Below are 27150 nucleotides of genomic sequence, written 5' to 3'. Positions count from 1 at the left end.
CTCATTTCTTGACAACCATGTGACAACAAATAGCAGGACACACAATGTGAGGTACTTTGCTTATATTCCTCATGGGGTCAAAACCATCAGGAACTAATGTGCTGGTCATCACATAAATTATTAAAGAAAGCAGGGTCCTGGGATCGTAAGTGAAATAATTAACTTGTAACAAATATTATTTGAACAGGTGTTTTATTAAAATGTTATTATGGGTGCTAAGGCTTTAAGACAACTTCCTGGTTCTTGTAGCAATATAAAGTTATTTACAAAGAATACTTATTTTTTCATATATCCACTTTAAAGGTAGGACTACCACATGAGGATATAGAGACTGTGCTTTGTGAAACTCCAGCAGTGCCATTCATGTAAGGCCTGATTCGGATGGATCCCTTTAGAGTTGTGTATGTGGTGGTCCTAGATAAGGTTTAGGATTCTATGGAAACAGAAGACAGAAACTGAAGGACATGGTACCAGTCCAAAAGAAGAAGCCATGCTGGGCACCAGAAGTTAAGGGCTGACTGGAGATGAAGACAAAGACTTGCCAAGAAGTCCAGCATCGAGAATGACTGGACTTTTACCTGCAGAAGGAAGAATGGATGGGGAGGTAAACACAAGTGCTTTTTACAAGAGGGAATGAAGTGGAAAGATAGTAGGAGTTTAATGTCTAGGGAATGGGTCTGTATATCAGTTGGTTTGTTACCATAAATTTGTTCAGCGATATTGTTGAATGTGATCAATTATTGCAAAATCCGTTTATTGAGCAGGATTAACTCATTGGGATATAAACATGAAAAAATGATGTTTTCCAGTAGCAATAATGAGCTGTGTTCTATTGAGGTCCCCTATCTCTTTGGGTAGCAAATTCTCTTACTGACATCATAGCGCAATTCCATTAGTATTGTCAATTTTGGTGATTCAAACAGTTCTAGTTTTATGGTTAATACCCAAATCCTGTTCGTATTAAGACTTGTATCTTTTATTTGAGCTGCAGCTTTTTTCTTTCTCTTCCTCTAACTCAGACTTGTCTTTAGTGACTTGAAATAGTGGGAGAAGGGGGTATATGGCCTCAGTCTCAATTAGCTCCTTCTCCCTTTTCCTAGGAACATTCTATGTGAGTCTTGAGGAGGAGGAATAGGAGAGGCCAGTGACTTGAGCTCTCCTGGTGTTGTGTGGTTTCAGATGTGACTCAGAGTGGTGGGCGCTCAAAACCTGGTCTCTACCAGGTTCTTAGGTGGGTTGTGTAAGGTTCTTCTCTCTACAGAATTTCTTGGCATGGGAGATCCCAGGTAAATTAAACCCAGTCATCTTCTATAGTTCCCCTTTGTCAGTAAGAAACTACATTCTTTAATGTATCAAACATGCATGATATCCTTAATGCATGCAGGAGATTCCATTGGCAGACCTCTCTTTTCTACCTTCTTTTTCTTGCCCATTCCTTTAGTCTTAGCAGTATCTAGAACTCTGCTCATCTAGTGGTTCAGCAATATTGGTATGAGAGAATTACCATCTCTTAATTTATGTGGCTCCCTGAGATTTACCACTAACAGACCAACCCCCCTTTTCTCCTAGTTCTCTTCTTATACTGGGGAATGGTTAGGGTAGTGGGATTGGTGAGTAGTGATAGTAGTGTTCAGCTGACCCAGGACCTCTCCCTACTGTAAGGAGAATGTGGCTGGCAATATTCTAAGCTTGAAATGTGGGATACCTAGATTATCTCATTCTTGGAATCTGGGAACACTTTTTGTTCTCAGATTTGGGCCTTCATGATTGATTTCAGGAAAATGGAATCTGGGTGAGTACTAAATTTTATCCTGTTTCAATAGGAAAGGTACCATACTGAGGGCAGAAACAAGAGTGCTCCTGGGAAATCTGAGTATGAATGGAGGATCAGATGTGTGAATGGGTGAGGATTTTATTTGTGATGGACTTGATGAATCTCATTCAGTAACTTAATGGTGCTTCAGGCCACTTTGAAAACATGTAATTATTTATATTTTGTGATTTTTCTGATATTGGGCTTTCCTGCTAAACTGTAACCTCCATGAGGACTGAGTGTCTTTTTCATTCACCACTTTTCCACAGCACCTACTGCAGAATGATGGCAAATAGTAGGACCTCATAAACTGACTGACTGTTGGACAGGTGGCTCTCAGTTCTAGGATCCCTGAGTTTGGGATACAGCAATACAAACCTTCTTAACATAAAGCTGGCATAAATTGGGCACTAACTATGTGCAGGAATGGGGCAAATCACCTCCGATTTTCTAATGGGATTCACACAGCACTGGAGGTGGGTACTAGTATCTGATTTTTACAGAAAAGAAAACTAAGGCTTAACCATAGTTCAATTCTATACCAAAGTCTGTCTCCAAAGATTTAAAATTAAAAATTTTTTTTATCAATTTACATATACGAAGCTTAAAATATCAAATATTTCTATAGTACTTATAATAAAATATAGCACTTCCTTGTTCCACAAATCAAACCTCTCTTAGCCACACATTACCTCTTCTAATTTCTACTCCTTCTCTATGCTTTATTTCACAGTCAAGATTCTTGAAAGGATTATGTATACATACTTTCCCTGTTTACTTACAACTCATTCTTTCTTTACCACAATTGCCCTTATATGTAGGTCATTTGTAATTTGTGTTGTTATGCTTAATGACTACCTCTGTGCTTCCATGTCCTGTATTCAATGCCACCAATGTGGAGTGACCACCAGGTCACAGGAGCTCATAGCCTTCTGCTTGCTGTCTTTTGAGATTATTTATTTTAAAATTTAATTCATTTAATTTAGTCATATCTATGATTATTTTGTAGTTATGTGTATATTTATTATTTGTAAATTATTTATTTTTAGTCTGGGGGAGGTTCCACACACCTCCATATAAGGAAATTCCTTGCTGTTCCACAATTGTCACTGTTGCATTCTTCCATATTTGATGTGGCCTTTCTGAGGCAATTTGGAGAAACTAGACTACATTTCCCAGAGACCGCATGATTTTGGGTGAGAGTTGGTCAAAGAGACATTCACTTGAAATTTGGAAGGCAGAAGTAAAGCAGCAGCCATACATGTCTGAAGGTGAGGCAATAAGAGGCAGTAAGAAAGAGATGGGCTGGCATCCTCCAACTCTTCTTCCTGAATGCTGGCCTTGCTGACTATAATGATGCCAGGACCACCACAAGACGCTCAGCAACAAACCCACAGATGTGGTAGCTATGCCGAGGCAACGGTTTTCTATATGAGCCTCATTCAGAGTCCTACTCCAGTTCTTGGTCTTGCTGAGCTCCCAACATCTAACAGCAAAAACCAACTCCAGTGCTTCAGGAAGGCTTGACAGTAACTTTTTTTTTTCTGGATCCTCCAGCTCCTTTCTTCAGGTTTTTAATTCCTCAGCTTAACTCCTTTAATAAATTCCCTACTCTGTAATATTCATAGTGGTTCTGTTTCCCTGATGGAACTCTAATACCATTATTGTTTCAGTTATCTATTACTGTGGACCAAACTATCCCAAAGCTTAGTGGCTTGAAACAACCATTTTACTATTTTCATGATTCTCTGGGTTGATTGGGCTAAGCTAGGTGGCTCTTCTGCTGGTCTTACTTGAAGTTTGGTGACTATAAATGGAATCATGTAGAGGTTTGACTCCTGTAGTGCTATGGACTGAACCATTTGAAAACTCAGTGGCTTAAAACAACAACCATTTTATTTTCTCCATGTCTTTTTGTTGAGTGGGCTTAAAAGGGAGTTTCCTTTGTTGGTCATGCTTAGAATCTGGTGATTGCAAATTGAATCATCTTGAGGCTTGACTGGGAAGTAGAGATTTTGGCCTCTTTCTTTCTCCATATAGTCTCAGAACCTCTTTAGTGCTCTCTTCATCACCATAGCTGAAGTTTGTATATGGAAGCTCAGGGTTCTCAAGAACACACAAGTGGAAGCTTTCGTCATTTCTGGTATATTCTGTTAGTTAAAGCAAGTCATTGGGACAGCCAGGATTCAATGTAGGAGGTGACTACCCAAGTCCATGTTGTGGTATGATGATGATAATAATAATAACAATAATAATAATAGTAATAGGAGATAATAAATAATGATAATAATAGGAATTGTGGATCTTTAGAAATCATTTTGGAGACTAAGTACATACTTTTCTGTTTGGCCTACAGTAGGCCTGGCTCACTTCACTGTTATGAGCTGTGCTCTTCCTAGACCCACTTTATGCTGGTGTCACAGTACATGTTCATCTGGCACTGTGTTTCTCTCAATGAGAGAAAAATATCTTGGCAAGTGGAATATAACTTATTCATGCTTTTTTAGATCATTCTGACCTGGAACACCAGCCACACAAGTAGTATGAATAAGAGCATCAGAAGGTACTTCCCTCAGTCCTGGTTGAGCAGCTATGATTGTGAATGTATACCACCCCTCAGTATTTAGCTTGTGACACTGTCCACTGCCTGCTTCTAGGGACAGCAGACAGTTGGGTGGCTGCTGTGTAAGCCTTTTTTCCATTCAGGAATCCTGCAATCATTTGATTCTCTGAGGTTGGTACAGCGGTTGTCCTCCTCCACTTAGGGCTGCCTCTTTTCCTTTACTAGGACAATTTAGATTTATTTTCTGTAGCTAGATTCCCTGTGAGAGGTGATGGCTCTGAGGTTCCTTTTCCAAACCTGGTAGGTTTTTTTTGGTGATTAACTGGATCAACTATTAGACTATGAATGATGCCATGTGGCCATAAGAGAAAGCCCATGCAGAGATCCCATGTTATATATACTATCACCAGTTTATTCTAGACTACATCCAAGAATGGCTTCAAGGGCATGAGACCTGTGCATTTGCACAGAGAATAGGTCTCATTCAATGCTTTGCCATTGCCATCTTGAAATTTTTTAAATTTTTGAACAGGGATCTCTCATTTTCTCTTTTGCATTAGGCCCCTTGAATTATATAGCCTGTACTGACTATAACAATGTAACCATTCAGTTGTTTGTCTGATTCTTACTAATTCAGCAATTAGCTACTGAGGCAGATCTGGAAATTAAAGTAGGGTCTGACCTGGAAGTCTGACCTGAGAGCCCACTACTGAGACCTACCTGAGCATACCTATTGTACTGGAGCATCAGGGAGAATAGTAACCTGGTTGGTGGGCTTTGTTTCTAGAACAGTAGGGTGGGTAGAAAGGACATAGGGAATGTCTGGCTGTCATGTATTATTTCTGTTGCCAACAGAATTTTAGGCTTTTATTCCCTGCTTGGTAAAAGGCCAGGTATCTTATACTTAACCCTTTCCTACATTTTCTCCATAAAGCATGTAACTATGGTTTTCTACTGTGCTGAAAGAATTTCTGTGCAAGAGGGTAGGTGCTTTATGTCCCATTTTGTTTGTATCATTATGGTCTCTGGCAGGTCTGGCCATGGCCTACAATGTGAACCTGCTCTTCCCAAGCTACATTCTCCCTTTAATTGATTTAATTTAATTGATCTCATTTATTACTATGGTTGTGACTTTTAGGCTATAATTTTGAGTAATAATTAAAATACTATATTTTAAATTTTTTAGTTTTCTGTATCTGAAAGCAAGGGCAATAGATAGTAGCTTCAGTAATTCTTTTCTATAATAAAAGAAAAAGTACACAGGTAGGAATGGCTTTTTAAGTGAAAAGGGATATATATATATGTAATATATATATATTACATATATATATATATATATATATATATAATTATATTGACCTGAAATAAGGAAAAACTGTGGTTTGACAGATAGTTACTGATTTTTGCTAGTATCTTCCATGTCAATGAATTATAGTAAATATGAACTTATTCATGTTGTATATATTAGTATATAAGTGGAGACTTCAGGTGAAAGCAATAATATCAATTTATACTTAAAACTACCAAGACCAGGGCGCCTGGGTGGCTCAGATGGTTAAGCGACTGCCTTCGGCTCAGGTCATGATCCTGGAGTCCCTGGATCGAGTCCCGCATTGGGCTCCCTGCTCGGCAGGGAGTCTGCTTCTCCCTCTGACCCTCCCCCCTCTCATGTGCTTGCTCTCTCTCATTCTCTCTCTCTCAAATAAATAAATAAAAAAATCTTTAAAAAAAAAAAAGTACCAAGACCAAATTCATTTTTTCTCACATTTATTTGCTCTCTTACACTTGTATTTTGACTACTGAAATAGATAATTTTAATTTCTTGGTGGAATTTGAATTATCATTCTAGAAAACTTTTATATCAGCTAATCAACATGAATATCAGATATCAATATAAAAAAATCTTTATTCATATCATTCTTAATGACAAATAACAAAAAGTTTGGACTTTAATATTAACTTAGCAATTTTCCCAGTACCCCTGGATATTTATATTTAATCAAAGTATCCCTTCTAGAACTCTTAAAATTATTTTTATGAATTCATGGTCACACAGAATGAATTTAAAAATTGAGAAATATTCTTCAGTTTGTTGTTGATGTTTTTTAAAATCCTGTTTTAGGTCTTCTTGAATTTTTTTTCTTGTGTAAGATACAAATGGTGGCACTTAAAATAATACTAACAATTGCCACAGATCCAACCACTAACAATACCAAAGAAGAAATGCTAATTCCGGAATTAGGATGACTTTCATCAGGACCAGGTTCTGCTTGAGGAATAAACAAAGCTACTTGTGCAATGTTGGATAGTTTTGATGTCAAATTGCTTTTATCCACACTTTGAATGGCAATAAATATGTGAGTTGTATTTTCTTCTGAGATATTTCCTGGTTTAAATGCAAAGGTTTCTTTGGAATTGGCCTCGTTTGGTAACAGATCAGTAGTGTTTACTTGGAGAGCATTATCAAAATTGTCTCTTAGATCCAGGATACTTCCACTTATTCTTATGATATACCGTTCAGCTAAGAAAAAAAAATTACATATAGCTTAGAAACTGGAAAGTATCATGTTAAATTTCTTTTTATCCATTCCCCTCAAAAATGTTTAGTTATGCAAAGCTTATACTTATAGCCAAAGCCTTACTAATTTTTCAATGAAAGCTTAATTCTGACTTTTAAATTGCTAAATGCTATGTTTTTTGTTTGAAAAGTGGGATCAGTTTATAATGTATCATGTTTGATTGATTTGAAAATATCAGATTACAAAATTAATCCTTCACTGAGAAGTCAATTAAAAATTGTTCCCCTCACATCTACCCTTATACCCTTGCTTTTGCAGTGAGCACCTTTCACTTAATCAACACTACATGTCACTTCATCCTTACCTTTTCCAACATCAAAATTATCTCCTGGTGCTGTCCATGTCAGACTGATCTCATCCCCATCAGGTGTGGCCTCAAGGTCTGTGATTTGGCTTGGTGGATACAGGTCAGGCAAGGGAAGTTTTGAAACATTTGAAATCACAAATGCACCTCCAGATGCTGTTCTGGTGAAACTCTCTAAGGTTGTTTGAGTATCCTCATCAATTTCGGCTCTTGGTGGATTTCCTTCAATTTTTCCTGTATTAAAAATTTGCTATATTTAAGGAGCAAGCCTATACTAGTATTTTTAGAACTCAATGACTTGAATTCCTCATTCTACATCTCCCTGCTCCTCCCCTTTTTTCATATGTATATACACAGTCACATTTTACTAAGTTTGGTGACAAAGTCATAAGCATCCAATTGGTGGCAGAATTTTTTCTTTAGCATCCTGACCAGGCTATTGCAGGATAGAATCGGATAACAATCACTTTGGAATTAAGGCTGCACTGAATGGGAATAATGTTACATAATTCAATATATGCCCTTTAAAAAAATAATTGCTTTATTTCTCAAATTATGTCCAAGCTAGGAATAAACCTGGGGAACGTTTTACTGTTTCCCTTTAAACCACTTGTGCCAGGCTTCCTCCCTTCCTCCCTGCTACAAGTGCTACATACAGAATAATACTTCCAGTTATATTCCACTTGCCAACAGGGAAGTCCTAAAAGTCACAAGGTAAGGGACAAGCTGAAGGAAAGCTAACAAAGAATGCATTCTTATTTATTTATTTATTTATTTGAGAGAGAGAATGAGATAGAGAGAGCATGAGAGGGGGGAGGGTCAGAGGGAGAAGCAGACTCCCTGCTGAGCAGGGAGCCCGATGCGGGACTCGATCCCGGGACTCGATCCCGGGACTCCAGGATCATGACCTGAGCCGAAGGCAGTCGCTTAACCAACTGAGCCACCCAGGTGCCCCAAAGAATGCATTCTTAATCCTAATCGTCATCTTACTCTACACATTTTTTTTGCTTTTGACTTAATAAAAACATTGAAAATAAATACTCATTTAGGTATCTTTGTAAACGGAACCAGGTATCTATGTAACCTGAAAAATAAATTCTGCCACAAGCTTGTACTTAGGTACATAACACATTAACCTGTTTTCTTTATCTTGAGTTAGAAATTTGATATATTGTTGTTGATGTTGGTTTGGTGCTCCAAACTAATATAATAATGGCTGACATTTATTGAGTGCTTACTAAATGCCAGACACTATACCAAAGCTTAGGTTATTTTGGAGGCAAACACAGTATGACCGAGAACTTCATTTCACAAATGGGAAAAGCTGTACTTTGAGTTGTAAAATGTTTGAAGCTTTGATCATGAACTCAAAATTATTCAAGCCAGATATCAGATATCATTACTCACCATCCACTACCCATCCTGGTATATGTGCGGCTCTATTCAGTGGATGCCTTAAGTATCGTGTGGCCATGTTTGCCCCTCTGTGAGCCCGTACTTTTAAGCTATATCTGCCATTTTCTGAATAAGCCATAAAATATCTGGAGTATACCCCATCATTCTTGAAAGAATCGGCACCTTGTTATAAAAATGAAGGCATAAAGTTTTATTGTAAAGAAAAAGAAAAATTAATGCACTTTCTAAGCCAAGCATATGGACTTTATAAGCACATCCCCTCAATCAGGCTATTTTGTGGTTGACCCATTGGGGAATATTTCCATTATGCTCTACTAACCAGTATCTTGTTGAATTGATATACCCTTGTGTTATATATATGCATATATATAAATCATATGCTTATGTATGTATAGTAAATACCTTCACTTTATCAGCTTCTATGAAGATTATTATAGTACTTTTCTTACCATAGTTTAGCCAAATGGTTTTCTGGCAGCTCTTACTTATTCTAAACACATAATTATCTCATCTCCTGTTCAAATCAAAAAGATCCCCACTAAAGAAAAAGTATCTTTGCATAGGATTTAATTCTTACCGTAGTCACCTAAAAATGACTTATTTTGACTTCTCTTCAACTACTCTTTTTTGTTTTGTTTTGTTTTTGTATCCTCATCTCTTGCTCTATGATCCATTAACTCCCTGGTCTGGCAGTGGAAAACCCCCATTTATTATTAGAATAAACATTTAGGGGAGCTCAGGAATATTGTATCATAAGTATATTTCTTGATATCACCAGTACTAGAGTTATTCATTAAATTGCAAACACATTTCTCAGGGGGTTTAACACTCTAAGACAGCAGTGCTTGAAATGAGGTCCTTGGACAAGCACCACCTGCATGCCTCTTGATCATATTAGGAATGCAAATTACTTAGATCTTCGAGGGAAGGGCGTAGCATTCTGTTTTATAACAAGCCCTTCAGGTGATTCCTTGCATGCTAAAGTTTGAGAACCCCTGCTCCAAGTCATTGTTCATCACCAACACTTTCTTAGGTAAAGACATACCAGTAGCCATCTGGTAAAACTTTGAGAAATGAAACAAGATGCAGGTTAAGTTTTAATGTAGCATGGAAGGGGTTGGGAAAAGGGGAAAAGTCAGGAAATAGTCAAGGAAAATATTATACCAGATGATGGCACTGAGGTACACCAAAGAACAATTTTACCTTCTAAATTTTTCACAGGGCATACTCTAGTTGATGATAAGATTATAAATTGACTGAATTAATTATATTGCAAAACATACTGATAGAAAATTTTGACAACTTAGAAGGTTATCAGTATGGTAATTTCCTTGCTCACTGCCCTCTCAAAAGAAGGATCAGTTCTCAGAACAATTGAGAGTCTGGGAAAAAGGTACTATTTACCCATACAGACCAGGGAGACAGAGCATGGCCAACTCTGTGTCTTGTTTTCTGCCATTCAGACCTGGTATCTGATACTCTAGTCATGTCTCCATCTGTTTTGGCAGTTCTACCTGCCCTTGGGCCTCAGTTCCCAAGACTACATGTTGCACTTTTTTCCAGCTGTTGGGAATTACTCTTACCTGTTCCCTCCTTCTCTGCTAGGGGCTCAAGTTCTATCACTTAACCCCATCTGCTTGCTTGTGCTTCACTAACTCTGGCTAGACTTTCTTAATGATTTCCGCCTAAGAAACACTTGTTTGGAATTCTTGATGCTGTTCTCAACTTCCTGAATGAGACCTTCCTGACTGGTAACAGACATTGGTTGTCCAGATGACAAAATAATAATGACAGTAAATAACATTTATTGAGTGCTTACTATGTGCAGGACACTTGCTAAGAACTTCATAAGTTTTATGTGGACAGAATTTCCTGCTGGTCCTGCTCTTCATCCATAATTTGCATCAATTCTTCTGGTGTCTGTCCTACTGCCCCACACTGCTGCAGGGACCCATAACATATCCTGAGTTATGAAATTCCAGGCTTATTCATAAAAAACTGAGTTACCTGCACCATTATCCAAAAGTTCCAAAACTTCCATTTTTCCGTTATTTGATTCAATGAAAGCAGTCACATTGGCTCCAAGAATTGGTACATACCCTTGTAGAACTTCTGCATAAACAATCATTGGGCTGGGAAAACTGTTTGTGTCTTTATTCATTTTAGCATTCACTGTGATGGGAGGCACAGAAGAATTGGCTGCCTGAGAATTTACTGTGATAGTTAATGTTTCTGGGTATGCTTTGGCTTGAAGACTGTAAGTCCAAGCACCCACCTAAAAATTCAATGGAAATATAGTAAGTATTCAAGATCAAGCTTTTCTGTGTTTTCACTATCCAATTCTAAAATAAATTTTATGAGTATGTTACAGAATATACAGGGTTTTGAGAGTTTTGAGGGTAAAAGGAGGAGGAGAACTGAGGCAGTTTAGACAGGGCATCCTGGCTATTGTCATGCATGATGTCCAAAGGTTGGGAAATCTCAGCTGGGAAAAATAAGTTTGGGAAAGTTTGCCTTGGTCTTGGCCTTATTCTTTAACCTCGAAGTCCACAGATTCTATGATCTGGTAGTGCTAATAAGGAATGACTGTATAGCTATCTAAACACCAACTTGCACAGATTCTCCCTTCATTGCCTCTTTAAAGTTATTTTTAGCCTACCTAATTTTTTTCCCTTCTCTTTCTCCTAATGTATACATTCTTTCTTCCTTTTCCTGCCACCATAATTTTGGGGACCACATAGGCATAGAAAGTACATTCTATCTTATTATAATTTTGAAGATGATACAAATATTGACACCTATAGTTGTGATAGTGAACAATGTATTTTCAGCTACAAAACAAGTGTGGGAGAAAGTGTAAAAGCTAATTGCTTACCTTTGCAGTTCCTGGAATATTGAGATAGGCCATTTGGGAAACTGCATCCATTGTGAAATTTCTCATTGGTGTTCCATTGGGATCCCAGAGAGAGATAACAGGAGCCTGTCCACGCCATGTGATGAGAAAGAATGTGTCCTTTCCCACAGTGCTATCAATTATTACAGTGCCATTCATCCAGGGATTATTGTTGAGTGTTAATCCCTTACTTTCAAGCTGTTTAAATATATTTTAAAAATTAATGACTGGAGAAGAGAGCAATTTTATGCTGTTTTCATTTTTCATGCAGTTTTTAATTTCTGGCCTAAGAACAAGCTTATATAGGGCATCCTACCTTAGGCTTGTGATCTCTCTGAAAGCTGATTGGGATGTGACAGTCAGATAGTGTGGAAATACAGAGTCTCAGGAAAGGATACAGTATAATAAAAGCATCAAAGCAAGAGAATGGGTTTTATAGTTGGAGATATGACCCTATTATTTTTTTTCCATTGTCTTGGCAAACATCCACCCAAGTCTTTAGCAATAAAGAGTGCTACAGCCTCAAAGAAGAATTAGCTATAGGGTGTGTGTGTGTGTGTTTGTGTGTGTGTGTGTTACTCTCAGTTTATCCATCTAAATGATGAACTAAAAAAGAATACTTTTTTTTTTAAAGATTTTTATTTATTCATTTGACAGAGAGAGAGTCAGCGAAAAGAGGGAACACAAGCAGGGGGAGTGGGAGAGGGAGAAGCAGGCTTCCCGCGGAACAGGGAGCCCGATGCGGGGCTCGATCCCAGGATCCTGGGATCATGACCTGAGCTGAAGGCAGATGCTTAACGACTGAGCCACCCAGGCGCCCCTAAAAAAAATACTTACTGCTGGTGGCTAGAGTATTTGAGTAGGGACACAGTAAAAAGGCACCTCAAGAGAGAAAATCAGGACTAGCAAATGATGAGACAAGCAAACATGGATATTTTCCTGATGTGAAATCTTGAAATAATTTTCACACATGAATAGAGTGAGTAGCACCAGACAGTAAACATATCTCATGAGTGGAAATGGGGCAAACTGTGAAAATTGGAATCCTGAAAAGAGATGTGAAAGATAGGATGTTCTCTGAGAGGACCTTCAAAGAAAGTTTTTCAAGTCTTTATGGGTAGCTCTTTGTCAAGGAAAGCCAAGTTTATCCACTGACCAAGAAAGTACTTTCTATAAGTATGTCATTTCAGGAATGATGGGAAATCTCATTTCCATTCTAAACCAGTCTTAAACCAAAAATACTTTCACACCAGTGCTGATAGAAGGGAGTGAATTCTACCACTAAGACATCATTGCAATGATAGAAATCTCAGTCCTATGTTAAGTGGACATGTCTTTGAGTGGACCAAATATTATCAAGTTAAATCTGAATGTGAGTGACTTTTTCACGTACCCCATCAGGAAAGTCTAAGTTGGAAGGCTTTGGCTACATAGTACTAGGGGAAAATAACTGAGTAAAGAGTGAGATGCAGCCTTTTCTCTGTATTCTAGCTGCCACCATCCAAATTCAGGTTCCCATCTACTCAGATTATTGCAATGTACCTCTAACTATTCTCACTATTCTCTCCCAAGACCTATACATCATGTACACAAATCCAGGTTAACCTTTCAAAAATTAGTTTTCTTTTTGTTATTTCTCTACTTAAGAACCAATAGGCATTTCAAGTGAGGGGGACAGAACTTTCTGCTCTTTCCACATCATTTACAAAGCCATTCTTGAAACTTTGAGCATATCCTGCATGCATGTTTCTCCTTTCTGGATGATTTCCCACATTCTGCTCTCTTATTTTAAAACTCCTTTGGAATATTCCATTTTAATGTCCCACCATCCACTCAAAACCCAAGGTTAAAATAGAGCAGAAAATAATATCCTCAAAATCACTTCACCTTCTTTACGTCAATTTTATCATCATTTTCTCAGTCATCCAGATTGGAACCTTCAGAAATGAACTTTATTCTCCTTCAGTTTATTATCCATACACTGCTAAACTAGATCTTAGATGAATTTTTAAACTGTTTTCAAGGTGAAGCTACAAACCCAACTTCCAAACCAATCTGCACATATTGTCTTAACTCTGAATCCTATACCTTCTTGCTCTTCATTGTTGGAGAATAGAAGAAAATAGGTTTGTTTAGGTGATCATGGCAAGTTGTAATGTGGACAGTGATTTGATGAACTGGAAGATGAAATGACATGATACACACTTGGTGGGAATGGGTATTGACAGAAATAATTTTGTAAAAAAATACTTTTAAGGAAACAGGCTGTGTTGACATTTTACATGGGATGTGAATGAAGAATGAAGAAGGAAGTTTTCAAAATTTTTGAATCTAAATAGAAAATGGTATTGTTGAAACACAAATGAGAAAAGAAGTAGAGTTCAGAAGAGAGATGAATAAAATAAAAAGTCAGTGAAAAAAGTAGTTGAAGAGGTAAGATAAGCCCTAAACTTGTAGATATACAATGATTATTCACTGTCTTTTTTTCTGATAAATTATTTCCAAGATATACTGTTTCCATTTCCAAACTGGGTTCTTGAGTGCATTCATCTAATTTAAATCTATTTCACAGCAGTGAAGGGTGGGGGAAATCTTGGAAGTGTGAGATATTTTTATGCATTCATAGAAAAATGAAAGCTATATTATGAGACAAAGTCTATTTTTGGCAGAAAATTTAACATTATTGAGTTTTGATGTTATCCCTTAACCAAACTCTGTGGGAAAAGAAAAAAAATATATTGATTTTACTACTTAATTTAGTCATATCTAAAGAATGATTTCTATTTCATACTGAAATCTTAATTTTAATTAAAAATTTACTTTGAGAAAAATATAGGACTCAAAACTTATAACAACTGATTTATTTTTTGGTTATGGCTAAATGTAAACACAAAGACCCGAAAAGTGGTAACTCTGACCTGAAGAGGCTGTTGGGAAAGATCAGTGTTTCCTGATGCAAGGGCCCCAAAAGCATCAATGAGGCCGTTGTTCTGGGCTTCATCAGAAGAAAAAAAATGGTTTCCTCCTAAAATGTAAATACATTAAGTAGGTTGCTCTCTAGAAAATACATACCTATCACATTTTAGTGATTAATAAGGTAACAGGGTATACAAAATCATAGTTGCAGTATATATTATTAAAATAGAACAAAGTCAGGTATGTGTAAAGATTAACAATGAAATGTTAATTTAAAACTGTCATAACTAGGGGCGCCTGGGTGGCTCAGTTGTTAAGCATCTGCCTTCTGCTCAGGTCATGATCCTGGGGTCCTGGAATCGAGCCCCGCATCGGGCTCCCTGCTCGGCGGGGGGCCTGCTTCTCCCTCTCCCACTCCCCCTGCTTGTGTTCCCTCTCTCACTGTGTCTTTCTCTGTCAAATAAATAAAATCTTTAAAAAAAAAACTGTCATAACTAGGAAACATAAGTGGTCTTTATATCTCACTTGTAGAAATATTCCTCGCTGAAATCTGTGAAAAAATCACAGAATATGAAAGAAGATGTTACAATTCCATGTATTAGAGCCCACAGACTGCGTAGCTCTTTAGGGTAATTATTCACTTTTAAGATACAGTTATGATAATTCTGGCCTTCAGATTTTTCAGCCAAAGTGGGTCAGAATCAGTTCAGAAAGGTTAAAGAACTGTCATATTGAGGTATCCTGACAATAACTGGCAATGGGAAGATAGAAAGGCAGTAAGCAATAGAGACAAATTGAGATGGACACTTGGGACAGAAATAAATTTTATAACGGCCATAAAAGTACTTTGAAATGATGGGAATTTGTGCAACTAAGCATTAAAAAGCAAGTATATATTTGGTAGCATTAGAAGTCAACCCAATACAATAATTAATATTCATAATGTTATAAATTTTGTTTATTCTACTACATTTAAGAAGGCACTGAAAACATGTGGTCCATTTTCAGTATGTCTCTATACCTAAGATAGCATCTACCCTGCAGTTCATCTAGAAATTTTGTTGTTATTTAGATTTATTCAGCCTGAGCCTCTGTTAATCCCATCTGCCCCCACCTCCAACCCCATAGCCTATGCTCTGGTTTCATGGATTTCCCACTATCTCTCCATGTGCCTTGCATTGTCATCCAACATGATTTTTTTGTTCATAACCTGATCATCTTCTCTCACCCCTCCTTTCTCCAGAAAAAGTAAACACCTTGTTCAAGGCCCAGCTCAGAAGTCACCTCATCTCTCATGCCTTCTTTCTCTGACTGTATATAACCCTGGGAGAATTAATGGTTCCTCTGCTCACATAGTGCTTTATTTCTATATATTTCTCCTATCATGGAGGGGTGTCATCTGATTATGCTATTTGATTAGTAGTTTTATTTGTCTCTCCAGCCAGCTGGACTGTGAGCACCTTGAGAACAGAGATCAGGTCTGGTTTGACCCTGGTTCCAAGGTCCTGGAACAGCACCTGCAGGGCAAGAGCTTGAGAGAAATTGTTGTGAGCCTTTATACTTATGCACTGCTTTCAAAGGACTTATATATATGGGTCATATTTCACCTGTTATAGCACTCATCTCTATGACGGCTTGATCAGCAGATGGTCCCAAAGCAATCAAATGAATGATAGCCCCACTTTGTTTCACTTCATCAATGCAATTCTTTGCAGAGTTATCCTCCCCGTCGGTCAGCAAGACAATTTCAGATCCATCGATTTGAGGGTATACTTCTCTAATTACCTGCAGATACAATCAGAACATAATTATTGGTATTCCTAGATCAAAAGACTTACAGGATACTAGAAAAAATGTACAGAGAAAATGAAAGTGTGCAGAAAAGAAGAGATAGCATCTTTTAAAATAATAGAATCTGCAATCAACAACTTTTTTTTTAAATTTTCTGTCTATCTGCTGCAGGGAATGTTTGCTCAAATGAAGTTACGTGGGTGCAGGGCTATGAAAAATTCTACTTGGGTTAAATGACAATGACATTTCAGTCTGAGTACTCAGGTCAACTAGACACCAAAAATATAACTGCAGAATGTGGCATTAAGTACTTTTTTAAAACGAACAAACTACATTTGCAGTATGGTTTTCACCTGAAATGCTGATCTAATTCCAGCACAGATGGAAGTTCCTCCATTAGCTGCTGTCGGTAAGCTCTCCAAGAGGTTGTTTCTTTCCTTGCTGCTTATTATTTGGATTAGATTACTTTTAATGTTGGCAGTACTATCAAAGTGCACCATCCCCACCCAGGATCCATTTTCAATGGTCTGCAGCAGGAAATGTTTTGCTGCTTGATTCATTCGATTTAGGCGATTAAAACCCTGAATAAAAAAAGATAAAGAAAAAAAACCAAAGGGTTTTCAATTGGAAAATAATAGCAGATCACATAAAATGAGTGAATAACATTTGTTGTTAATTTTTTTACCAATAGCAATTAGTGTTATTAAAGAAAGCAATTTTCTTTCAGTTGATAAAAATGAAAAATATAGTTATGTGTATTATGGAATACATACGGTATAGTAAAGAACATAGGCTTTAATTAGAGCTGATTCTTGGCTGCTAAGCACCCAAATTAGAGGTGGAGGATAAGGTGGGGGTTGGGTTGGAATTGGGGGGTGATGACTCACATCTTAGAGACTGCCTAATAACTCCTGGGATCCTCTGTTCCAGTTGTGTCAAGATGGAACTGCTCCCCAGATCCCACAGTATTAAATCAGACTATCATGGACTCCATCTAGAGACTGAAATCTCCCCATCCACTTGGGGACTTCCCAGAAGATGAAACTTACTCAAGCTGCAGTTACATTCTAAGAGGCCCAGTACCTACCTCCCCCATTTCCTCTTCTGCTCCTAACCTCTCCTCACCACTTCCCTACCAATGGATTAAATGGAATTAATTGGAATTAATTATCAAAGAACTCATTAAAACTCACATCCGTCTTTCCTAGATGAATGCCCAGGACGTAAGTCTTTTCATACATTTGTCTTTTCCAGTCCCTTATCACCAACTGATCTGTGGTACCCTCCCCCCCCAACACAATCCAAATTTCCCTCTGAACTACCTAGAACCAAGTCATAGTGAAAAACTGCTCTTATGTCTCCATCTTTGAGGGCTCTCTCTCTACCATTTTGTTTTACCTTTAAACTTAGCTCTACCTGTATCTTGTCTATCTTGTCCAAAGGAGGTTGCTCATCTTTTCCCAATAAGGAGCTTCATCTCTCGCCAGCAACACTTCCTAGGACACTTCTATGTATAGGTTTCTAGCATTCTGATGCTCTTTCTGAAACTCTACTGTTGTGGATTATTTCATTCAGCTGTGTCATCTTCTGTGCTTTTCAGTAACCACCCAGGCCCCTTTTGTTGAAGACATTTTTCTTGATCTTTAGCATGCTCTGTTCTGCCTCAAATATGCCATCCTTCTGGGTGCCTTATCACATTATATTTGCTCATTTGTAGTCCATTTCCACAATTATTTATTCAGTGCTTATACATGATAAACCCCGTTCCAGGCAGAAGGGATGCAAAGATGAATAAAACACTGCTTCAAGTCCTAGAGGAGCTCCCGGTCTAGTGGGAGAGAAATGTGTAATTTCAATATAATATATAGTAATAGAAGTTTGCACAGGTCGTTGTGGGAGACCGGCAGAAGGACCATTAGTCCAGCCTAGAAGCCCAGCCCATCTCATCCGGGAGGAAATGGGTACCTCTACCAAATTTGAAGAATATGTATGAGTTAACCAGGTAATGGGGAAGAGAGAGAAAATTTTCAACTGTGAACTCTTTAAGGATATGAGTTCTATTCCTAGAGCCTGGCACAATGCCTTCCATTCACTGAATGATAGAAGAAATGAATGGCTGAATCTGACTGTATCTTCATTATAGTGATGCTTTTTGCCTGTGTCTTTGAATATAAAGAGGTCATTTATATAGATGATACAAATAAGGTAAAGCCACATTAACAGTTCTCCTGGTTGATCTTGTTCCTTGACTTGGAATGGAGTTCAGAGGCCCTAATCCACTCTCTCCTCATGTCTGTTAAGTGTTTCCAGTAGAAAGCATGTCCATGTTAAAAGTCTTTAGTTCTGATCCTGAGGTTTTACTAAAGAGTCTAGGGCACCTGGGTGGCTCAGTTGGTTGAGCGACTGCCTTCGGCTCAGGTCATGATCCTGGAGTCCCGGGATCGAGTCCTGCATCAGGCTCCCTGCTCGGCGGGGAGTCTGCTTCTCCCTCTGACCCTCCCCCCTCTCATGCTCTCTCTGTCTCATTCTCTCTCTCAAATAAATAAATAAAATCTTTAAAAAAAAAGAGAGAAATGGAAACATTATAAAAAAAATAAAGAGTCTAAAAGTGCCTCTCAATAAACTCTCCATTTTCTGGAGTTGGATCTTGGGTTAGGTCTTTTTAACTCTATTGCGACACTTCTTTCATTACAATACTCACTGCCCCTCTTGAGGTCATGATCATAGGAGGTGATAGTACTTATGCCACCATGCAATTTAGAACAAGCATGTAGTGTTCAGAATATTCTTAGCTATTCAGTCACTTCTGTGTCCTTACATCCAGGAAAAATGGGCCCACAAACTTACACTCATGCTTCCAGACTTATCAAGAACTAAGCACACAATTCTTTCTCTGATCTTCAGCAATGAGAAGACAGGTGGAGGGGGTGGTGCCACCAAAGATGTTGTATTTTTAAAATCCTCAGAATTGCTGATCACCTCCCATGTACTTCTGGAATTGCACATTTTGTTTTGTAGGCTTGGAGCTTCTCTGTTATGGTTTTCTTTATTACAGAATTCAACAACCTGAAAGGTTAATAAAGTGAAAAAAACTTTTTATATACAATGCATTTAAAATTCAACAACAAATCTGAAAAATAAAAGATCTTTTTGGCAAATATGTCATTTATTTAATGAAATAGGGTTCATTGAGGAATCATATAAAAGTAACATAGATTTAGAATAATTGTAATAATAGCTAACACTAGCTAGCTAACAATAGTTGTGCTTACCATATGCCAGTTAATATTTAAAGAACTCTATTATTAATATGTCTAATCTCTCAGGTAACCTGCCCAGATATTTTATAAACATGATAACATGTCTTTTGAATATAAATATATGCTGTTAAATTACAGTTGGCATACTTACAGAATTAATACCTTGCATAAACATTATGGATGCCTTTTCAGTTTGATCTTTATCAGGGAAGAATTGACAATCTTTTTCATACAGTTTTGTCTTAGAATCAATTCTGCATCCTCTAGTTATACAACTGTTTCCTTGACACGTATAAACTCTATTTATACCAGTAATACCTGTGGAACATCTGAAAATATATAACAATTAGTCTTTGAGGCAACTTAACATTTAAAATTTTTGAAAATCTTTTTTTTTTAAGGATTTTATTTATTTGACAGAGAGAGAGAGCACAAGCGGGGGAGCAGCAGAGGCAGAGGGAGAAGCAGGCTTGCAAGCAGGGAGCCTGATGCGGGGCTCGATCCCAGGACCCCGGGATCATGACCTGAGCCAAAGGCAGACGCTTAACCAACTGAGGCATCCAGGTGCCCCCGCCTTTTTTAAAGATTTTATTTATTTATTAAAATTTTTGAAAATCTTAAGTAGTCTTTCTATCAAGTTTTTTAATAATGACCTGTATATCAAGATCTTTATTCTTATTTATGTACCATATACATCCTGTTTGACAGCAACATTGAAGGGTTCCTACCAGAGCAGTTAACTGTTTTTCAATAAATTGCAGAAAGAAATTTTAAGTGGGATGTCTAGTGTATGCAATGGCTGAATTTCCTGTTGTGATTAAAGCTGCTGCTGTCCTGTTAATACTAATGGCTGGAGAGTCCCCTTTTCCAAACATCTCTCCTGGGGGCCTTGTGATGATAAATACACTGTTGGTATCTGGAAAGGGCAACTTGTGAAAACACCTATTTTTGGTACTACCTTAGCTTGAAGTTCTTTGTAGAATTCTTTTCAAAGAAGTTATCTCCAAAAGAATATGATGTGGTATAGCTACAAGTGTTTGGTTTTTCAGGAGCACTTTTATCCAAAGTGAAATGTGGCTTGAAGGAAAGATTGAGGTACTGCCTAAGACAGTAGTCTTTACTGGTAGGGACGTTTTTGACATATGTTTTATTGCATGGAATTGGCCACAGATAGCAGTGATTATGACAAATATGCTAGAACGTGAATGTATCCCATCTTTTCAATGTGTTTCCAGTTCAGATTTAAGAAACAATTACTAGATTTCATTCAGTCATTTAGGGAGTCTCCTAAATATGTGCATGCTTCTATTGCCCCAGAACTCAGTGTACATGATGGTATCTGCATTAACAACCATGACGACTATTCTAGAGCAGAGACTGGACATTTAGAGGGAATATGATATAGACAAATGTAATCAATGTAATACTCCTTAAATACGTGTGCTAAAACTGGTGGAGCAATTGGGCAGAGGAAGGGCCTTCACTGAAATCAAATATCTTTCAGTTTATACTTTTTCTGATAAGTCCACAGAGACCCAACAGGGCATCTAAGATTGATTAAGTTGATGGCATCTAATTTTAAACCAGTTACCAGCAATCATTTTGCTCTCTTGATCTCAGAACTAAGAGGATTGTCTATGATTAAATGTGATATTATTAGATCTGTATTTTTAAATGAACTTTACAAATCCTAAGAAATCCTTGTCTGGCTCTTTGAAGATTGATTTCTCATTTAGTGTGCATTTACCACTATTTCTTAACCATTTTTTTTGTCCTTGTGTAGTATAAATAATTTTGATTTAGCGTATACTATATAACCCCTTATACAGAGTATAACTTCAGCACAAATGAGTTCTGGCAGCTGTGGTAGAGAGGTATAAAAATATGCCAAATTGGCTACCAAATGCTCTTAAAGTTATGTGTATTTTAAATAGACAACCAGCTACTTTAAGGTACATTTTCTAAAAATAAGGAAAGTAAAAGAAAGAAAGACAAAAAGAAAAAAAGAAGAAGAAAACCCAGAAAAGCACTCTTTTGTGATATCGCATCTATTATCTGCATTGGGATGTAAAAAAAATTGTTGGCATTTAAAAGAAATCAAGCTAAGAAAATTAAGAAGTTATAGCCTAAAGTAATTAAGAAAATTTAAATGGTCATGCCTTGTTGCTTCAATTCTTTTTGACTTAGCACTGTAGAAAGGCTCATCTTCATTGTACTCATCAAACACTCCCCAGCGGAGATGGGCCCACTCATGGACAAACAGTCTATCTGTAGGAAAATATTTCAAATACAAGATCATAATTCAAGTGACAAAATTGTCCCTCAAGTATTTTAAGAAACGTTTTCAATAAAAAATTATATTTAGGTTTTAAATAACTGCTAACATTTATATTTTTATTTATAAAAAAGCATGTTTCATTATATTATATAGTATATCATCTTTTTATTACCCAACATGTTACATCAACAAAATATTTATGATGTATATGCTATGGGCAGAATAGACTGAACTTTGGGTTTTGGCTCTTGGAGGGCAAAAAGTCTTAGATATTACAATGGTTTTTAGCTCTCCAAAGCTTACTCCTACCAACAACATAAACAGATATATAACATATCTTTGATATTAAAATTTCATTAGGATGTGATTAGTTAAAAAATGTCTATAAATGCTCCTGAGGAAGTTGATAATGAAAAATAAGATTGAAAAACACTGGTATAGATGATATAGCATTTTGGATTGCGTCCAAATAAAATGATTAGTTTATAGTACTTAACACATATAACTATTAATTATGTGAAAGAAATTCTTATTAATTATATATATTCAGCCTATACTAAGTACTAGGAAATACAAAGATGAATAAGATGTAATCCTTGACTAGGAAAAGCTCAAAGAGAGGGAGTTGGAATTTAAAAAAAAATTTTTTTTTTTTGCTAAGGATTTTAGGGTAAATGGAAGAATAAAGGTAAATCCACAGCTTGAAATGCAGGAAGAAGAAACAACTAGAATTTTTGTTTTAGCAATATTAGGAAAAACTTCAGAGGGTATAGATATGGAGAAGAGGAATTTGGACATATAGTCTTGTTCTACTGTAATGTGTGTTTCTCTAACTCTAATTAACTCATGAGATCTAAAAGTAGGGGGGGAAGTGTCAGTATTATGCATAAGTCACATTTCTTCTTTAAGTCCTTACTACTCAAAATGTGTTCATTGGACCAGAAGTATCAGCATCACCTGGTGGCTAACAAGAAATGCAGAATCTTGGACCTTCTCTAGATCTCCTGAAGCAGAATCTGCATATGAACAAGATCCCTAAGTTATTCCTCTGTGCACTGAACTTTAAAAACCCTGGTTTAAGGTTTTCTAGGCAAATGGAACCAGATTAGTAAGTGTGAAATTGTACCTTTCAGTATGGGAGGAAAAAGCCCTCATATCAGCGACTACAACAAGGATTTGGTGCATGGCAGGTTGCCCTGCCTCCCATGCCCACTTGAATTTACTAAGAGAGTAGATTTCAAGTGCTCTCGCCACAAATATAAAAAAAATAATAAAATAAAATAAAATGGAAAGGATAGGTAACTGTGTGAGGAGGTATGTTAATTAGCTTGACTATAGGGATCTGTTGATGGGATTGAAAAGAGTGATTATAGATCTTGAGAAAAATAGAAGTTTTAGAAGAACTGCTATGGGGAATGAAAAAGGGAGCCAAGAAGAGGTAGGTTCAAATATTGTTGAGTAGCTCTGAGGGCTTCTCTGAGCTTGGAAAACCTGTTTATATAATGATCCCATTAGTTTTATAATTTTCTATCACAGTCTTGGTAATACATTAACAGGAGCCAAAGGAAACTGGCTGGAAACTCAGTACAGAGGATTTGGCAAGTTGAATAAAACATAAGGATATGAATGATGAGGGAGTTGAGGTATTTATACTTATAGTTGAAATGACTGATTGTGCTGGATATGCCAGCCAGGAAAGAGACTATAGGTTAGAAAGGTGAAGGTGTACACTTAACCTGGATACAAAGCTGCATGTTAGAGGTACCAGTGGACTAAATGAGCAGAGCTTCACCACATACAAAGCTGCATGTTAGAGGTACCAAGGAGAACAGACATGGTCAAGCTAAAGTTTGAGGGACAGATAAGATTGGGGTGGGATAGGATGATAGAGATTTTAAGTTTTGATGGGGAATAGGCCCAGGTGACAATGAGGACCAGGGCTAGCTGAACATTCGACAGAGACAAGAGACTTATTATGTGCTCATTGAAAGGGCAATGGGAGAAGGAGATTTTAGGATTTAGGAAGGTTTTCACTGAATGGTGACATGTGAGTTGAGCCTTCCTTTAACAATGATTTGTATCAATATGCTTTAGTTCATTTGAACCAATGATTTTAACTTTTAGATTGAACTAGATGAAATTGTCATTTTTCTAGGTAAAAATGATCACTTATAGACAGTTCATCTGGTTAAACCAAATAGGTTGAATAATAGTATCAGCAACTAGCAGCCTATGAGTGTTTTCTCTTGGCCAAGAACTGGCATCCTGGCTCTTTCTAGCTTGCCATACATCTGCCTTCCATGGAGGCAGCTTGTGATTGATTAATATCCAGCTGTGGAGAACTGAAAAATTTAAATCTAAAAAGTATGCCTTAAAAATGTATTGTTGTCCTGTGCTCAAATTTTTGTAGACATTGTTCTGACTATAGTTATATAGATTATCTAACTCAGTGTTCACAACAATTCCATAAGGTAGGAAACCTTCTATTTACTATCTTATAGGAAATAAGAACAGAGAATCTAGGTCATTTGTCCAAGGTCACACACAATTGAAAAGTCAGGATTTGAACCTAGAGACTCTGACTCCAAGGCCTGTACACTTAACCTGGATACAAAGCTGCATGTTAGAATCATTTGCAAAACATGTGTTTTAACAAAAATTCCTACCTGACGGTCCATATTCCTTTTGTTTTTTTCCAAGTACAAAGTCAGGGGTGAAATGAATGTATTCTCCTTTTTCTTCACAGACTGTGAACTGCCTGGTGTATGGTTCATCTCTACCAGGGAGGGTAGGTGGTGCAACTAATACATCAGCCTAAAAATGTTTAAAAATTTTAAAACATCAGAAATAGAAATGATAACATTTAGTTTAAAAAACTCTAAAACAATCATTGTGCTGCAAAACTGGGGATCACCAGAAAATATGATTTTTTAAGAGAAGCGTTTGACTCTTACGTGTTTGTAGCTTTCATGTTTTGGCCTCTTGTATTGTGGGTTTTCCTTCCAGTTGTTAGGAATTAGTATTGATACATTTTTGAAAAAAAATCTTTTTTCTGTGGCTTCAAACAGGTAAGTAGAAGCTGTAGTCACCATGTCCTGTTATTAAAGGAAAAAATATGTGAAGATGGCCAAGTAACAGTGGACTAAATGAGCAGAGCTTCACCACAGGCATTTCCCAATTTAAGAGTGGATAGACAAAGCAACTGACTAGTGAGCAGAGTCTCTGTCACACAGTTCTAGCTCTGCTAACTATCAGTCCAAATTATATCTTAATCTTACACATTAAAGGCTTTGAGTTTTCTATAACCCTTCATCAAAGGGCAAATGCTTCTGTTTGGTGTTAAGAGAAATTATGTAAAATGACAAAGGCATAGACTTTATTTTTTTTTTTCCTTTTTAGAGAGAGTGAGAGCGCATGCGTGTGCGCATGGGGGGGGGGGTTGGTGGTGGTGGAGGGACAGAGGGAGAGGGAGAGAGGGAATCTTGAGATGCTCCATGCCCAGTGTGGAGCCCCTCACAGGGCTCAGCTTCATTAGCCTGAGATCATGACCTGAGCCAAAATCAAGAGTCAGATGCTTAATCGACTGAGCCATCACCCAGGTACCCCTACAAAGGCCTAGACTTTAGAGTCATCTACTTGATTCCAATATTGGCATTAGCACCTTCTGGGTAATAGAGCTTGGCCAGTTTAACACTCTAAAGCTCAGTTTCTTCATTTCTTATATGGACTATTACAGCCTTTCTTTAAGGTTAACATAAACATGAAATGAGTTATATAGTACCCTACACATAGGCAGTCATAAAACTAGTTGATATCATTACTGTTAATAAATCTTAGTGGAGACCAGCTTTAGCTAATGCAAGCTGAGAACAGTCTGTAGGGATGGGACATAGGAGAGGTTTTTCATTATACTCACACTCTCCAGGAGAAGCAGCTGGACTGGGGGCTCGGGGGTGGAATGATAGAAAAATTCATAGGAGATGCAGAGCTTTTTAATCATAGGCAGAGCTTGCTGCTCTGCCAACAAGCTAAAAATAATATCACTTTATACTGTGCAGTATCTTGAACCCAAAGGTGCAATGATTAATAAGGGAGATAGTCCCTTTCTAGAACTTAATAACTAGTGGGAGAAATAGGTGGATGAATGCTTCTTAATGGTGATCTATTCTACATGATCAAAACCACTGAATAATTGAAGGATCCTGGGTGCTGGATGACAATATCAAACTCTTCATCTTGCTGGCAATATCCCAGTCAACAGTGTTGTTTCCTTCAGGATGGGCTCTCCTCCTCCATGATGCTTCCTGACCTGACACAAGCCCACAATAGATTTATTCTTTTTTCAGGAATCCCAGGGCTCTCTGTCTTGTTCTCTTGAAGAGAGTCCAGTGTGCTGACTCATATGCATTGAAGAGATCAGCAAACTGATTGGGTTCATAGCCATGGGATCAGTCAGAAGCCAGAGTGCAGAGAACTGAATGCCTAAAGAACTAGCTAAGAGTTAGGAAAGGGGCTTCAGAGATCTCCTAAAGTAGGTTGGGAATTACTTCATCACTGACCTAAAGTGGATGAAAGAATTCTCTACCTATTCCCTAAGGATCCTTTCCTCATTTTTGTTTTGGAATATTTAGATATCAGCCAGTTGTCACATTTTACTTGAAGTGATGGCTATCTCTCTTTCTATGAGATAAAAATTATATATGGTGATTTGAATTGTGGTACAGATTGGAGAAGTATACAGTTTTATGGCATGTCAGGGAGATAACATGAACAAACTGCATACAGTTGTGTGGGTTGTGCATTGTATAACTCCAAGGTATTCCATTTACTTCGTAGTATCCTTAGCTCTGTGCAACTGCCTTGGGTAGTGGTATATTCTCAGGTCATTGAAGGATTTTATAGACCTGTGTCAGATGACAATGATCCCTTAGGGCATACTAGGATGGATAATAATGTTTCTCACAGGCTTTCCAAGCAAAATTTCTATAATATTCTTTCAAAATTCCTTCTCAGAATTCCTATAATATCCTAGTTGGATCAAAGATGATTAGTATTATCAATGTTTCAAAAAAAATGAGTACTTTCAAACCAAGAAGACACATGAATAAAAGGAATAAGGAAAGTTGGCAGTTGACATCTCAGGTCATGAATTATGAGCAAATTCAGCATGAATCTTATTATGGTCAGATAATATCCCCAAAGTAAGTTGGGGTGTTCAGTAGAGGACATTTTAATAAATTTTTTTGCCCCTACAAATAATTCTTTCAAATACTGATTTCTGATGTTTGGAAAAGTTTGAAACTGATTATTCCTGAACACTAAGAAGCCATCATTCAG

At 37.3% G+C, this 27150-nt stretch overlaps 1 protein-coding gene across 1 annotated transcript in view; it reads right to left on the bottom strand.

Moving 5' to 3' along the window:
* Window positions 1–507: 507 nt before the first annotated feature.
* Window positions 508–27150, bottom strand: part of CLCA4 (chloride channel accessory 4) — a 28513-nt gene continuing 1870 nt past the window's right edge. The window contains exons 2-15 of the mRNA XM_021690312.1: window positions 24768–24908; window positions 24480–24627; window positions 21695–21803; window positions 19687–19864; window positions 19123–19341; window positions 16629–16856; window positions 16092–16269; window positions 14487–14593; window positions 11551–11766; window positions 10683–10950; window positions 8667–8837; window positions 7260–7493; window positions 6532–6897; window positions 508–578 (exon numbers count right to left, since the gene is read on the bottom strand). Of these exons, the coding sequence (XP_021545987.1) occupies window positions 508–578; window positions 6532–6897; window positions 7260–7493; window positions 8667–8837; window positions 10683–10950; window positions 11551–11766; window positions 14487–14593; window positions 16092–16269; window positions 16629–16856; window positions 19123–19341; window positions 19687–19864; window positions 21695–21803; window positions 24480–24627; window positions 24768–24908 (2634 nt within the window). The remainder of the gene's footprint in view (window positions 579–6531; window positions 6898–7259; window positions 7494–8666; window positions 8838–10682; window positions 10951–11550; window positions 11767–14486; window positions 14594–16091; window positions 16270–16628; window positions 16857–19122; window positions 19342–19686; window positions 19865–21694; window positions 21804–24479; window positions 24628–24767; window positions 24909–27150) is intronic.

This window comes from Neomonachus schauinslandi, chromosome 4 (assembly GCF_002201575.2).
Source record: "Neomonachus schauinslandi chromosome 4, ASM220157v2, whole genome shotgun sequence".
NCBI lineage: Eukaryota > Metazoa > Chordata > Mammalia > Carnivora > Phocidae > Neomonachus > Neomonachus schauinslandi.
Note: the sequence above shows the minus strand (reverse complement) of the source record. Positions and strands in the feature narration are given on the sequence as shown.